The 13490-nt window shown below is 35.3% G+C and overlaps 2 protein-coding genes across 3 annotated transcripts in view; one reads left to right on the top strand and one right to left on the bottom strand.

Moving 5' to 3' along the window:
* Positions 1-4459: 4459 nt before the first annotated feature.
* On the top strand, positions 4460-10279 carry fank1 (fibronectin type III and ankyrin repeat domains 1). The gene is made up of 11 exons (XM_041260861.1): positions 4460-4639; positions 5930-6107; positions 6309-6433; positions 6997-7078; positions 7848-7922; positions 8210-8275; positions 8461-8626; positions 8827-8970; positions 9479-9556; positions 9775-9819; positions 9921-10279. The coding sequence occupies exons 1-11, from the start codon at positions 4627-4629 to the stop codon at positions 9957-9959; spliced, it is 1011 nt and encodes a 336-aa protein (XP_041116795.1). The 5' UTR covers positions 4460-4626; the 3' UTR covers positions 9960-10279.
* Positions 10280-10307: 28 nt separating this feature from the next.
* LOC121321741 (disintegrin and metalloproteinase domain-containing protein 12-like) overlaps positions 10308-13490 on the bottom strand; it is a 78865-nt gene continuing 75682 nt past the window's right edge. For both annotated transcript variants that reach the window (XM_041260859.1, XM_041260860.1), the window contains exons 22-23: positions 12529-12644; positions 10308-12147 (exon numbers count right to left, since the gene is read on the bottom strand). In XM_041260859.1, coding sequence (XP_041116793.1) covers positions 12087-12147; positions 12529-12644 — 177 coding nt within the window. In that variant the 3' untranslated portion in view covers positions 10308-12086. The remainder of the gene's footprint in view (positions 12148-12528; positions 12645-13490) is intronic.

Raw genomic sequence — 13490 nt, 5'->3', positions numbered from 1 at the left:
CTGAATGTGTTCTTTAAAGAGCATCCTGCAGGACATGAGTTACAACTGCCACCACAAAACCATCAAACACAATAACTTTGACATTGTCCAAAAAAAACCCCAAAACCCAGAATGTTTATAATTATCATATAAAATGAGAAAATGTATGAAAAACAGGTTCATAACAATTCAATATCAGGACTAAGGAAAACTACATTGTGAATGTTCTAATCTTCTACATTCTATGGTTTTATTGTGTTAGAACTCTTTATCTAACACAATCCGAAATGAGATAGGGAGTATTTATCCAAAAGGTCTAGTTACCATTGGGTTATCTTTGAAAACTTCTAAAGCAAATTCAAACATTCACAAGACCAGGGTTTATATAAGTTACTCTTGGAGCAATGAAAGCACAATAGAAACCCCCCCCCCCCAACCCCCCCCCCCCCCCCCCCAGAGAGGAAGCAGCATTCACAAAGTCAAATGCTCTGTTCAAACTTTGTTCTATAAAACCAATTTTCTCTTAGTGTCCTATATAAATCCTTTGTGTGCAAAGATTGGTGCTGTTGTTAACAATGTTACCTGCCCTGCATTCACCCTCATTTCTCATTGGTTCTTGAATGACACATGGGCTGGACAAATAAATAAATAAATAAATAAATAATATAGAAACATATTTTTTTAACAATAGGACCACCTTGGACAACTGTGACAGCACTGATTTGACATAATGAGTCAGAAAAGTGTTTAAATGTGACTGTTCCGCAATGATTACCTTAAGGGAAGAAGGGAAAAGGAATCTGCCTGTTCTCCAGAGCAGCCGGTGGGCATCACTTCTGAAACAGTTCCTAGTGAAACATCAGTCATGCATGCAGAAGCACCTGTCAGCTGAGCAGCTTCTATCAAGCCTCTATTAAAAGTCTTTCAGATTTGTTGTTTTACCAAATGTGGCTAAAGGGGAAATGCAAAAGAGAAATGAGAATATGTTACTTGAGCACCTGTTTTTCCAGCCAGTAAACCATGAATTGTGTGTGCTCTTCCCCAATAAAACTACATTACATAAGCAGCCACATTAATGCTTGGTCCCTTTGGCACACCAGTTCATTCAGATTTCACTGTTTCTAAACAAACAAACAAGCAGATACACAAATCAATCAATACCAATCGCTTTCATTGAATCCATACCTCTGTTTTTAACTTTAACTAAAGTTAATTTTTTTTTTTTATCTGAATTTGTATCAAGATACTCCTGGAAGCCAACTCTGCCTTTACCTGTCGCTAGACGAGTGGTACTCAACTCTGGCCTTGAGATCTAATCCAGCCCAGGTTTTTACTCCAAGCAGGTTTTAATGTAGTTAATTGAAGCTGCTAAGAGGCAATGAACTAATTTAGGACCCGGTTGGAATAAAGACCAGGACTGGAGTTAAGTACATAAGAACATAAGAACATAAGAAAGTTTACAAACGAGAGGAGGCCATTCGGCCCATCTTGCTCGTTTGGTTGTTAGTAGCTTATTGATCCCAAAATCTCATCAAGCAGCTTCTTGAAGGATCCCAGGGTGTCAGCTTCAACAACATTACTGGGGAGTTGATTCCAGACCCTCACAATTCTCTGTGTAAAAAAGTGTCTCCTATTTTCTGTTCTGAATGCCCCTTTTTCTAAACTCCATTTGTGACCCCTGGTCCTTGTTTCTTTTTTCAGGCTGAAAAAGTCCCTTGGGTCGACACTGTCAATACCTTTTAGAATTTTGAATGCTTGAATTAGGTCGCCACGTAGTCTTCTTTGTTCAAGACTGAACAGATTCAATTCTTTTAGCCTGTCTGCATATGACATGCCTTTTAAGCCCGGAATAATTCTGGTCGCTCTTCTTTGCACTCTTTCTAGAGCAGCAATATCTTTTTTATAGCGAGGTGACCAGAACTGCACACAATATTCAAGATGAGGTCTTACAAGTGCATTGTACAGTTTTAACATTACTTCCCTTGATTTAAATTCAACACTTTTCACAATGTATCCGAGCATCTTGTTAGCCTTTTTTATAGCTTCCCCACATTGCCTAGATGAAGACATTTCTGAGTCAACAAAAACTCCTAGGTCTTTTTCATAGATTCCTTCTCCAATTTCAATATCTCCCATATGATATTTATAATGTACATTTTTATTTCCTGCGTGCAGTACCTTACACTTTTCTCTATTAAATGTCATTTGCCATGTGTCTGCCCAGTTCTGAATCTTGTCTAGATCATTTTGAATGACCTTTGCTGCTGCAACAGTGTTTGCCACTCCTCCTACTTTTGTGTCATCTGCAAATTTAACAAGTTTGCTTACTATACCAGAATCTAAATCATTAATGTAGATTAGGAATAGCAGAGGACCTAATACTGATCCCTGTGGTACACCACTGGTTACCACACTCCATTCTGAGGTTTTTCCTCTAATCAGTACTTTCTGTTTTCTACATGTTAACCACTCCCTAATCCATGTACATGTGTTTCCTTGAATCCCAACTGCGTTCAGTTTGAGAATTAATCTTTTGTGCGGGACTTTGTCAAAAGCTTTCTGGAAATCTAAATAAACCATGTCATATGCTTTGCAATTATCCATTATCGATGTTGCATCCTCAAAAAAATCAAGCAAGTTAGTTAGGCACGATCTCCCTTTCCTAAAACCATGTTGACTGTCTCCCAGTACCCTGTTACCATATAGGTAATTTTCCATTTTGGATCTTATTATAGTTTCCATAAGTTTGCATATAATAGAAGTCAGGCTTACTGGTCTGTAGTTACCTGGTTCAGTTTTGTTTCCCTTTTTGTGGATCGGTATTACGTTTGCAATTTTCCAGTCTGTCGGTACAACCCCTGTGTCAAGAGACTGCTGCATGATCTTGGTTAGCGGTTTGTAAATTACTTCTTTCATTTCTTTGAGTACTACTGGGAGGATCTCATCCGGCCCAGGGGATTTGTTTATTTTAAGAGCTCCTAGTCCCTTTAACACTTCTGCCTCAGTTATGCTAAAGTTATTTAAAACTGGATAGGAACTGGATGACATGTGGGGCATGTTGTCAGTATCTTCCTTTGTAAAAACTTGTGAAAAGTAATCATTTAACATATTTGCTTTTTTTTTTTCTTCCTCTACGATTTTGCCATTTGTATCTCTTAAACATTTAATCTCCTCTTTGAATGTTCTCTTGCTGTTGTAATATTGGAAAAACATTTTGGAGTTGGTTTTAGCTCCCTTAGCAATGTTCATTTCTATTTCTCTCTTGGCCTTTCTAACTTCCTTTTTGACTTGCGTTTGCAGTTCCGTGTACTCTTTCTGCGTACTTTCTTTTTGGTCCTTTTTTAATGCTCTGTAAAGTGCCTTTTTTCGCTGAATATTTTTTTTAATTGATCTATTAAACCATTTTGGCAATTTAGTTTTACATTTAGATTTGTCTACTTTAGGGATGTAATTGTTTTGCACCTCTAGTACTACATTTTTGAAGAACAACCATCCTTCTTCTGTGGGTGTTTTCTCTATTTTACTCCAATCTACTTCTGTTAGTCTCTGTTTCATGCCTGCATAGTTTGCTTTTCTAAAATTGTAAACCTTAACTTTAGTCTTTACTTTTGGGGATTGCTCTAGACTGTGTTACTGCTCTAGACTGTGTTACTCCTGGGGTACTACTATCTTTGGACTGGCCACACCACACCCCAGGTGAGACCTCATATCAGCCTAATCCAGCCAACCTTCTTTATCTGAGTGACTGGGACAGTTGTTCTAATGGTCTATTGTTTTTTGGTGTAACCACCACCATTACTTTATCAGGTCCAGCCAGTCACATGAGGAATGGCATTGTAGCCACTGACCTGTCTGCACTATACCTGTTTAAGGGTTCACACCTCTCCTGAGATGTCTGTACCTGTTGTACATTTTTTTAGCATGAGCAACCATATAATTTAATTGAAATTACAATTTTGATTTCTTTGCTTTGTTTTATTACCATTAAATTGAGAATATACAGAATTTTCAAGTACAACACTTCTGATCACATTGCTGCTAGACCAGAAGTATATATATATATATATATAATATATATATATATATATATATAATATGCCGGATGATATATATATATATATATTATATATATATATATATGTGTGTGTATGTGTGTGTGTGTGTTCGGCAGATGTTCCTCATATACAAGATTAATTACCATATCCTGTCCCATATGTACTGTACAACCAAGCTATTAGTACTACTGCTATCTACCTAATAAATATAACATTAAAACGCTTCAATCTAACAACAACGTTTCAAGCTTGAAGTACAGGTAAAGTATAGTATTATTATGATTTAAAAGCCAAAATAGCAGGGACATTCTAGAAAGACACCAGAAATAGCCTGAGTGCTTGTTCCTGTAAAGTAAAACGCCTCCTTTGTGTTGTAGAGCCTCAGCGAGTGCCACATAAATAAATAAAGCGGAACTTCCATTCAGTTCGAAACGTTGTTCTCAGCTGGGCGTTCCCATGGTAACTAATCAGCGTCTGGCACTGCAGCAAAAGTATCGTGGAAGTCAAACTAAGACGAAAGGACTGTCTTTTAAAGGAACTAGATTGTGTGTAGACACGTTTTTAGTCCCTCGTAATTAAGTCGAGCGCATCCATGTCGGATTTAGGTAAGTGTTGTCAAAATGTTTTATTTTACCTGTATTCATTAAATAAAATGTAAAGGGCGCAATACAAGGCTCAGTTTAGACACAGATGTTTTTTTTTTTTTTTTTTTTTTTTTTTTTTTTTAATGGTGGATGCAACACTAATCTTTTGAACAACAGCAGGCGTCGAAATAATACAAATAATACACCTACAAACGCACATGCACAGAAACAAAAATAAACAAACACCAAGACAGTTAATAAATTATCTGGTTTTAGTTCTCAAATAATACAAAGAACACACAACTATGTGCGCTGCACAAAGATGGGAGTAATCAAGTCCTATACAGACAATAACCCGCAAACAATACACAAATATTTACAGTTTAAAAAGAACATCTCAGATTTAAATATGTGGGATGATATATTTAAATCTTGAGATATATATATATATATATATATATATATATATATATATATCAGTAAAAAAAAAGCCGTTTTCTTGTATTCAACAAGCTAGTGAATCAGTAAAGAAAAACAAAAACACAAAAAGGAGATTGCTGTCTCTGAAAGTAATGCAGACGGTACATAATTCAATTGCTGTAGATAATTACTATAGCAACGAAATAATTTCTAAATGCCGTTGACAACTACAGCTGTCGATATAGTAGTGTTGGGAATTATTTATTTATAAAGACCTAAATAATGTGAGGTATTCCATAACAGAAAAATGGTTTGTGCTACTTTGATAACAATGCCTTTACTATGAAGGCGACTACTGTCTTGTTTAGCTTCTTACCTGATCAAATGTGCGTGTATGCATATGTGGACTTGTGATTTTAAAGACTTTTGGTTTCATTTTCCTTAAGTAAACAAATACAGAATGTAATGTTTATTTTATCAGGGGAGGCCATTAAACAGAACAACAAAAAGAAAAAAAGAAAAAAAAAACTTGCCTAATTTCAACAGTTCCTAACCTATTATCCAGAGTACTTGCTGGAAAGATTTCTAGTCTGTTCCAATATACCAGTTGCTAATCCCTTTACTGACCTCTAGTGGTACCGAGACGGTAAAATCGTCACAGAATCACTGGATACTTCAAGATCTAACTTAAGTTTTGAGATCGATTTGCTACTACGAACTGGAAGAGCATAGATGGACCGAATGGCCTCCTTCAGTTCGTACATTTTCTTATGTTTCGGTAAGAATAAAACCAAAAAAAAAAAAAAAAAAAAACATGACCTGGGAGCAATTTAAATCTTGATCAACAGCATTGCATAACTATAGTGTTGTCTTTGCTTAATTATTTTAAAGGGGTGCCCCTAATCTTGAAAAAAGACCCTCCTGCTGTTGGTAAAGTAAGTCATCACAGTATTGAATTGTACTGGGATAAAATACACTCACTGCAAAGAAAAGGACCTCCTGAACAGTGGCTGCACTTTTCAATCGAGGAAGAGGACCCCAAGACGCACACTTATGGGACCATTTACATGTCAGTATAATAACAAGTCTATGGTTCAATTTTTAATACAGTACAGTAGTAAGGATGGGAACGGTAATTCTGTGTTGCTCACTTTGTATTCTGTTCAATTCATTTAAATGGCATAGATATTTTAAATAATCTGTAGCATTTCTACAAACGTTTAATCACAATAAACTATTGAGACTCATGTTTTTTTTTTTTTTTTTACAGAGGATATAGTACAAAGCACACTGTTGAGGGACTTGAACCCAGTACCCCTTATAGATTTAGACTGAAAATAACCAGCCCGTCAGGAGAGTATGTATATAGTCCTGTAGTATCTGTTTCAACTACAAGTGAGTACAGAAAGTTCTTCATAAATGTATTTTAAAATGTATCTACAATAAGAACTGCGCAAGGCAGAAACAGGAAGTAACACTGAAATACACATTACAGGGTTCAATCAAATCTAAATGTGTTATCAGGAATACTAAAAGTCATAGTTATCTACAAAAGTGGCACATATATATATATATATATATATATATATATATATATATATATATATATATATATATATATATATATATATATATATTATTATTATAAATACTGCATGTATCCTGTAGCACAAAATAATTAATATGTGGTTAATATTTTGTTATTTCTCAGACTTTTATTATTGCATTTGAATCATGCTCATTAGGCAGCTAAAATACCTTGCTCTTAATGTCCCTTCCTGTTTGTGGCAGTTACTAAGTTACCAAAAAAACAGTCTAAAATAGGTCTGAAACTACTGAAAACAGACACAACATGCACAGGTTAGCAATGTTCTTCTAGTGAGTTGACAAATCAGCATCTGTTTAAGGAACACATGGCATTGTTACTAAACAGGATACACTTTGTTTGTTTACATTAGGGGAGCCAATGAGCGGTAAGCATCTGCACTGTGCTGTAAACATAAATGATGAAGAAGGAGTGCGTCGAGTACTGCAGGCAGGGTGAGGAGAGGCTTTCCATATAGTTCACTCTTCCAACAACTCTGATACAAACCTGAGTTGTAAAGAACCTAGTCTGATTCTTTAGGTTTCTTCAAAATGAGATTAAGAACTTATTTGTCAGACCTGGCAAGACCATATTTGTAACCATTAAGGTCTAATCAGCTCATTAAGAATGGATATACTGTTTGAAAATGTGTATCATGGGATGCTGGTTCAAGATTATTCCATGACCACACCTGTGGATCAGGTAAGGACTACATGTTCTGACTTAAGGAATGGCAGACATCCAAGAAGACTAAAAAAATAAACACATTGAGTGTGTTTACAAAGTGTTCTATTATACGTTCTGTTCAGCTTTGGTTCTACTTTTGTAAAATGAACAGGTGCTTTGAGAGTAAGCCCTTTGTGTGTTGTGGGAAGCAGGTTTCTCAGAGCATTGCATAATTGGACACAGCTGTGACAATTTACCTGTATAACTTCTTGAATTTGGTTGTGGATGAACCTGATACAGCTAGCTCACTACCTGTATACAGTGTTTGTGCATATTGTTTGAAACACACAACCCTTTCCAGCTATTGTCTTCTCCTATCAGTCTGCTGACTCTTTTTAACCACACATAATCAGGTGTTCTTGGACATTTGCCATTCTTCAAGAATTACAGTTTGGGACAGATCCCCTTTTTAACTTAAACTGCTTTATCTACCTGATGTTCTGCACGGTAATGCAGATCAGCTTGAAATAACTTCACTCTGCCTTTCTTATTTTAAAGAAATGTCAAGGTTGATGTTCCTGATAAACTAAACTTTACTCCTCTAATGGTGGCAGCTCAGAAAGGCTTTACCAGGTATTTTTAAAATTCTTAGTTTGTTGACATTTCTACAGAATTTTGCATTTTACATATTTCTTATACTTCCAACTACAATTACTGTATACAGTAAAAGGATTTGATCTAAGAAAGGAAGGAACCAATCATAAGATCTTAAACGTTTCAAAGAGAAATCTTTATCTTTTCTCCATAAAATGCAAATATTGGAGTTCTCATTGATTTTTTTTTTTATTTCTCTAGTTACATATAAAAGTCTTGAAAGAAAACTTGTTACTTTCAGAATGTAAATCTTATTGTTTTTTTAGGCTAGTGAATATTTTGGTAAATCATGGAGCAGACGTGAACCTCAAGAATGGAAGTGGAAAGGACAGGTATGAACTTAAATTACTGTTGCATCATTGCATAAAATCCTCAATATAACTATTTGAGAGAGGTCTTCTGGTCACTTTAACAAAGGACTATATAAACAAGGGAGGTTTATTTATTTCAGTGTATTGTAAAAAAAGCTGACATTCAGAAATCCTTAGATGTAACCTTGTCTTTATTTGTGTTACAGCTTAATGTTGGCTTGTTTTGCTGGACACCTGGATGTTGTTAAATATCTCCGAAAATTTGGAGCTTCTTGGGAAAGCCGTGACAAGGGCGGTTCAACAGCTATGCACTGGGCCGCCGATGGAGGTCATCTAAATGTTATCGATTATATGTTACATGATGGCTGCAAGGTATGGGATTGATTAGTTCAACTGTTTATAAATCTTCTAACAAATGGAATGACTTAAATGTTCATGGATTTATACAGCATTTATCTAAACAATATTATATTCTCAAAACTAGCTACTTTTGTTTATACATAGCTGTTTCTAAATGCAATGTCTAATCATATTTTTTTAGTAGTGATGAGCATATCTGTTGATCTTATCAGGTTGATACAAAGGATAACATTTCCCTGTGGACCCCACTGATGAGGGTCTCTGCAGTAACTGGGAATGCGGATGTGGCCTCTCTTTTGGTTAAGGCTGGAGCAGATGTGAATATGCGGGATAAAGATGGAAAGACCCCCTTAATGGTATATGCTAATATTTTGTCCGATACATTTAAAGAAACCTAATGTGTCTAAATATCTATATCTATGTTTATATCCTTTGCAGTAAAGCAAACATGCAGGGTTGGTAATAGGTTAAGCTTTGTCTGCAGAGGCTAAGCATCCTTTTTTTTTTTTTTTTTTTGGAGCTAGGGGGTACACATTTATAGAAATTGTTATTGATCTCAATACTCTCACCAGTTACTAGTGCACTTTGTATGACAGTATGGTATTGCCAAAGCAAGCATATCAGATAAGTGGTTTCTTTTAACTTGTACTTAACAGTATTGACTGTCTGTCAGTTGTCCTGTGTTGTCTCAGGATGCACATTTAAATGTACTTGTAAGACATATCTTTTTACTCTTTAAATTCTAAACAGACAGTGCTGAAACTTAATTATAGGAATTGCATAGAGACTTTACGTTAAAATACTCTTCCAGATGGTACTGGTGGTTTAAGATGCATTAAAAGCAACATTTATATTTATTTCCAGGTCGCTGTACTGAATAACCACGAGGAGTTAGTCCAGTTGTTGTTTGAGAAGGGAGCAGATCATCAAGTTAAAAATGAGGTACAATAACACCCCCACAATAATACTGTACACCTACCTATCATTTAATTCATGATGTGAAAAACCAATTTGTAATGCTAAATTGAACTTTTTGCTATGATATCAGAAACTTGACGTATTAGGGCAAGCCGAAACAAACTATTTACCAGAGAATTAGGCTGTGCTAAGAGTTGCATGTAGTTGCTGTTTGGCATTTTTATGTTCCCCTTATTTTCCAGTATGGAGCTGGTGTGTTGGACATGGCTAAAGCTTTTGGAAGACAGGTATACTTTAAAATTCTTAAAATAAATAAATAAATCTACATATTTGCTTAACCAAAAGAGGCATTTTGATGCCTTTTTAAATTTGTTTCTTTTTTTCTTAGAACATTGTCAACTTCTTAGAAAACAAAAACCTACATTAGAGTGAAGTCATAGGACACATACAAGGATGCTGATCTTTTTGTCTGCAATTAAGAAGGCTACGGTATACAAGGCATTTATTTAACTAAAAGGTTAAAACATTCAAGAAGACTGCGCTTTGAGACAAAAACATTACTCATTTTCTGTCTGTGTTTTGTGTACAATAAAAACGGTCCACATTTTATGAAACTTTATGCTATGATAGATGCTCAGCTCTTGAAATACACAAAAATATATTCTTATTATTAACACTTAAAGACCACAGGAATACAAAACAAACCAAGTGCTTTTCTTGCAGTATTTATTGAATAGTTATTGTACAAGGAATTTTTCCCCCCCCCCCCTTTTTTTTAGAGATATTTCCTAAAATGGTTGAACGTGTTCACCAGTAACACCTTGAAATAACAAAAGAAAAAAAAAGTATTACATGGAATACTGATCATATTTACAAGAGCAGTAACATGAATCTATAACCAGTAAGGTAAGCAAAACATTACAGTGTGTTAACAAACCAACATAGAGATAGTATTTTAATAAAAAGTTTAACTAGAACAATGCAGTGGTTAAACAGGTCAGTTTCATCTTTGTAAATCAGTTATATCTGCACCACTTGCTTGGCACAAGACAGATTGTAATGTCAATCCTACTTGAATAAACCAGTTGACACTTTGCTTTCGTTTTTTCATGTTATGCGTTCGGTTTAATGCTACAGTCATGTGTCTTTAGTCTCAGTTGCAGGAGCAGTACTCTGCCACAAGTAAAAAAGGTTTTGTGTTCTGATTGCTAATCCCACTGCTTACAAAAGAGACGCTCAGAATCACAAATGATAAAAGCACCTTAAAACTTAAAATACATTTGAAAAATGTAAGATCTGAAATTGCTGACATACACCTGGAAGGACATACCAACTGCTTAGTCAAAAAAGAGTTTCATTTCAAGCCTGGAGGATACGGGCCAATCCAATTAATTGTCTCTCTCTCTCTCTCTTTCTACATGATGAAAAAGCATCATGTGGGACACAATCTCCTCTGCTTACATTTTAGTGCAAGTATTTTTGATGGTCCTTTGCAGTTTAAATTGAATTGTGTTGAGAAAACTAGCTGAAAGTAAAACAATTTAAATAATGACATTTGCTAAACAGATGCATTATCCAGGGTTATCATGTAAACATTTGTATGCTTGTCCCTTTGGGCATTATAAGACTATTGTAATTCTGGTAAACGCTTTACCGAGAGGTCTTGTTGAGCAGACGATGCTATCTTTACAACAGTGGCTGTCCCTAGCTGCCTTAGAGGCATGGGCCTTAAATATATTAAAAAGCATACTTTTAAAAGGGACCACATATACTCTAATAAGTAAACCAGTAAGTTTACCTTATTGTTAAAAAGAAATTGACACTTTTGGCAGAGACTAACTTCAAAACCCAATACTATAAGTATCTGTTTTACCTTAGTTGTTTTTTTTTTTTTTTTTTAAATCATACTATTGAAATGCATTATTAAATAATGCTTTTGCACAGACTCAATATGGAAAACAGAAATAGTCATAAAACTACACTGATCAAAGCCTGGATACAACTGGAGTGGGTCTATCCAAATGTCCAATTATTACCTAAAAATACATCTTGGTTTGCAGAGCAAAATTCCAGTATTCAGTAGGCTGTCAGCTCATTCTGTTACCTGTGCATTTTGTATTTAAAAAATTAATAATTTGCCAAAATGTTTCTCTTTCAACATCTTATTTCACAGAATATTACACAGCACTTTTTTCTGTTCTCTTTAATAACATACTGAGGAAAACAAATCGGTTTGCTGTGGTGCAAAACATCGGAATGGTAAAAGTTCACTAAAATAGATCACAAAAATTTTGCCATCAAAAGTGTCTACCACAGTGCACCGCATTGTAATAAATACTAAACATAAATACATTTACAAGTACCTGAGCAAGGACACACAGCACCTTATTGAGGTGGAGCACCAAAGGTGTTGGCTCAGAGTCTCTTAAAAAAAACACATAGAGACACAATGTCTAATGTTTATACACATATATACTGAAGTTGATTAACTTAAGTCTTAACATAGTGCAAATTCACGTCTTCAGTTGTTGACAGGATTCGTTTCCACTCCCTGTCACTTCACATAAACAACATTGTTAGGCTTTGGCACTTTTGGGGGATGTTTGGGTGCAGGCCTGTAAAATCAAAACAATACTGTTTATTTTTACTGGTGACAATTCTACTCGTTTGATTTATGAGGTAGTTGCAGAGGGCTTCTCTGTACTGTTCCAACTTGGAATTACTCTGTGAAAATGGCACAGAACAATCAAATGAAAACAGTTCTCTTTTATTTATTCAAAACATTTTAGTTTTTCTTTAATGGTGCATACAGATATTATATCTAGACTGTGAGAAAGACGGTCACATACATATTGTCTGTACAGTGGTAAGACAAAAAAGCAGTCTGACAAACTTGAGATATGAAACGCTTGTTTTTAAAAGGCATAAAATAACGGCTTACACATGTATTTGCAACTCTTGAAATGAATTATGAAGTTTTGGATGAAACTACTAACCTGACTGGCTGCATTATCCGAGGCACAGCGTTTGAAGATTCGAGGTTCAGTTGGGAACCTCTACCCAGTGGGTCCGCTGGTAGTGGCTTCTGAGGAGGACTGGGCTTCGAGGTTTCCTGTTTAAAACACACAATTACTGCAGTGTGATCACCTCTAAACTGTAACTGTCCACCAGAGGGTGCTCACAATCTACTATGCAGATAACAAAAGAATCAGTGATGGATATTAGATCACAGCTGTATATACTGTAGTAAATATTTGCCATCACCACCACCACCTCCCAGGCAGCTTTTTCCTGAAGGCATCAGAGTTATCATGTGTTCTTAATATATCTAAGGAGGCTGAGTTAATAGCAAACGGCTGCTCTACATTGTCGATTTCTGACAGCAAAAGATCGAGTAACTCACATGGCAGACTTGCTCTACAGCTCATCTAATACAAAGCTTCAATACCACCAAATATAGCACTTAAGATAATAATCTGTAGACTGTAACTATCAAATTGGGCTAAGCCTATTAGTACAAACTCTGCAGTAAAGCAAAATTACAGACATTGCCCGATACTAAAGAAACACCCTTTTCAACTAATTGTATTTTTTAGAAGTAATGCTTTCTCAATTTTAAGCCATAACAATGCCATAATTGCCTTTTTAAAAACTGTATTATATATGACTGTATTATATATAACTGTATTTTATATACAAATATGCATATGACAAATATGCAACGGTTAAATACTTCTTTACTTTGTTGTAAAGTTAAAAATAAGCATTCTTTTGGTGGGGACCATTTTGTGGCTTGGTTATATCCTGGGTGTCTAATATGATCTTGGTCTGAAGAAAAGTTACTGTTACATATGAAACTCTATGAGCCTTTAGGGCAGACTGATTCTCATTTCAACCCATATTCTATGTCGTGGTATAGTTAAACCACATGTTGTTACAGTGCAGCACCCTATTGCAA

This window comes from Polyodon spathula, chromosome 10 (assembly GCF_017654505.1).
Source record: "Polyodon spathula isolate WHYD16114869_AA chromosome 10, ASM1765450v1, whole genome shotgun sequence".
NCBI classification, from domain to species: Eukaryota; Metazoa; Chordata; class Actinopteri; order Acipenseriformes; family Polyodontidae; genus Polyodon; species Polyodon spathula.
This window is presented reverse-complemented; position numbering and strand designations above follow the sequence as displayed.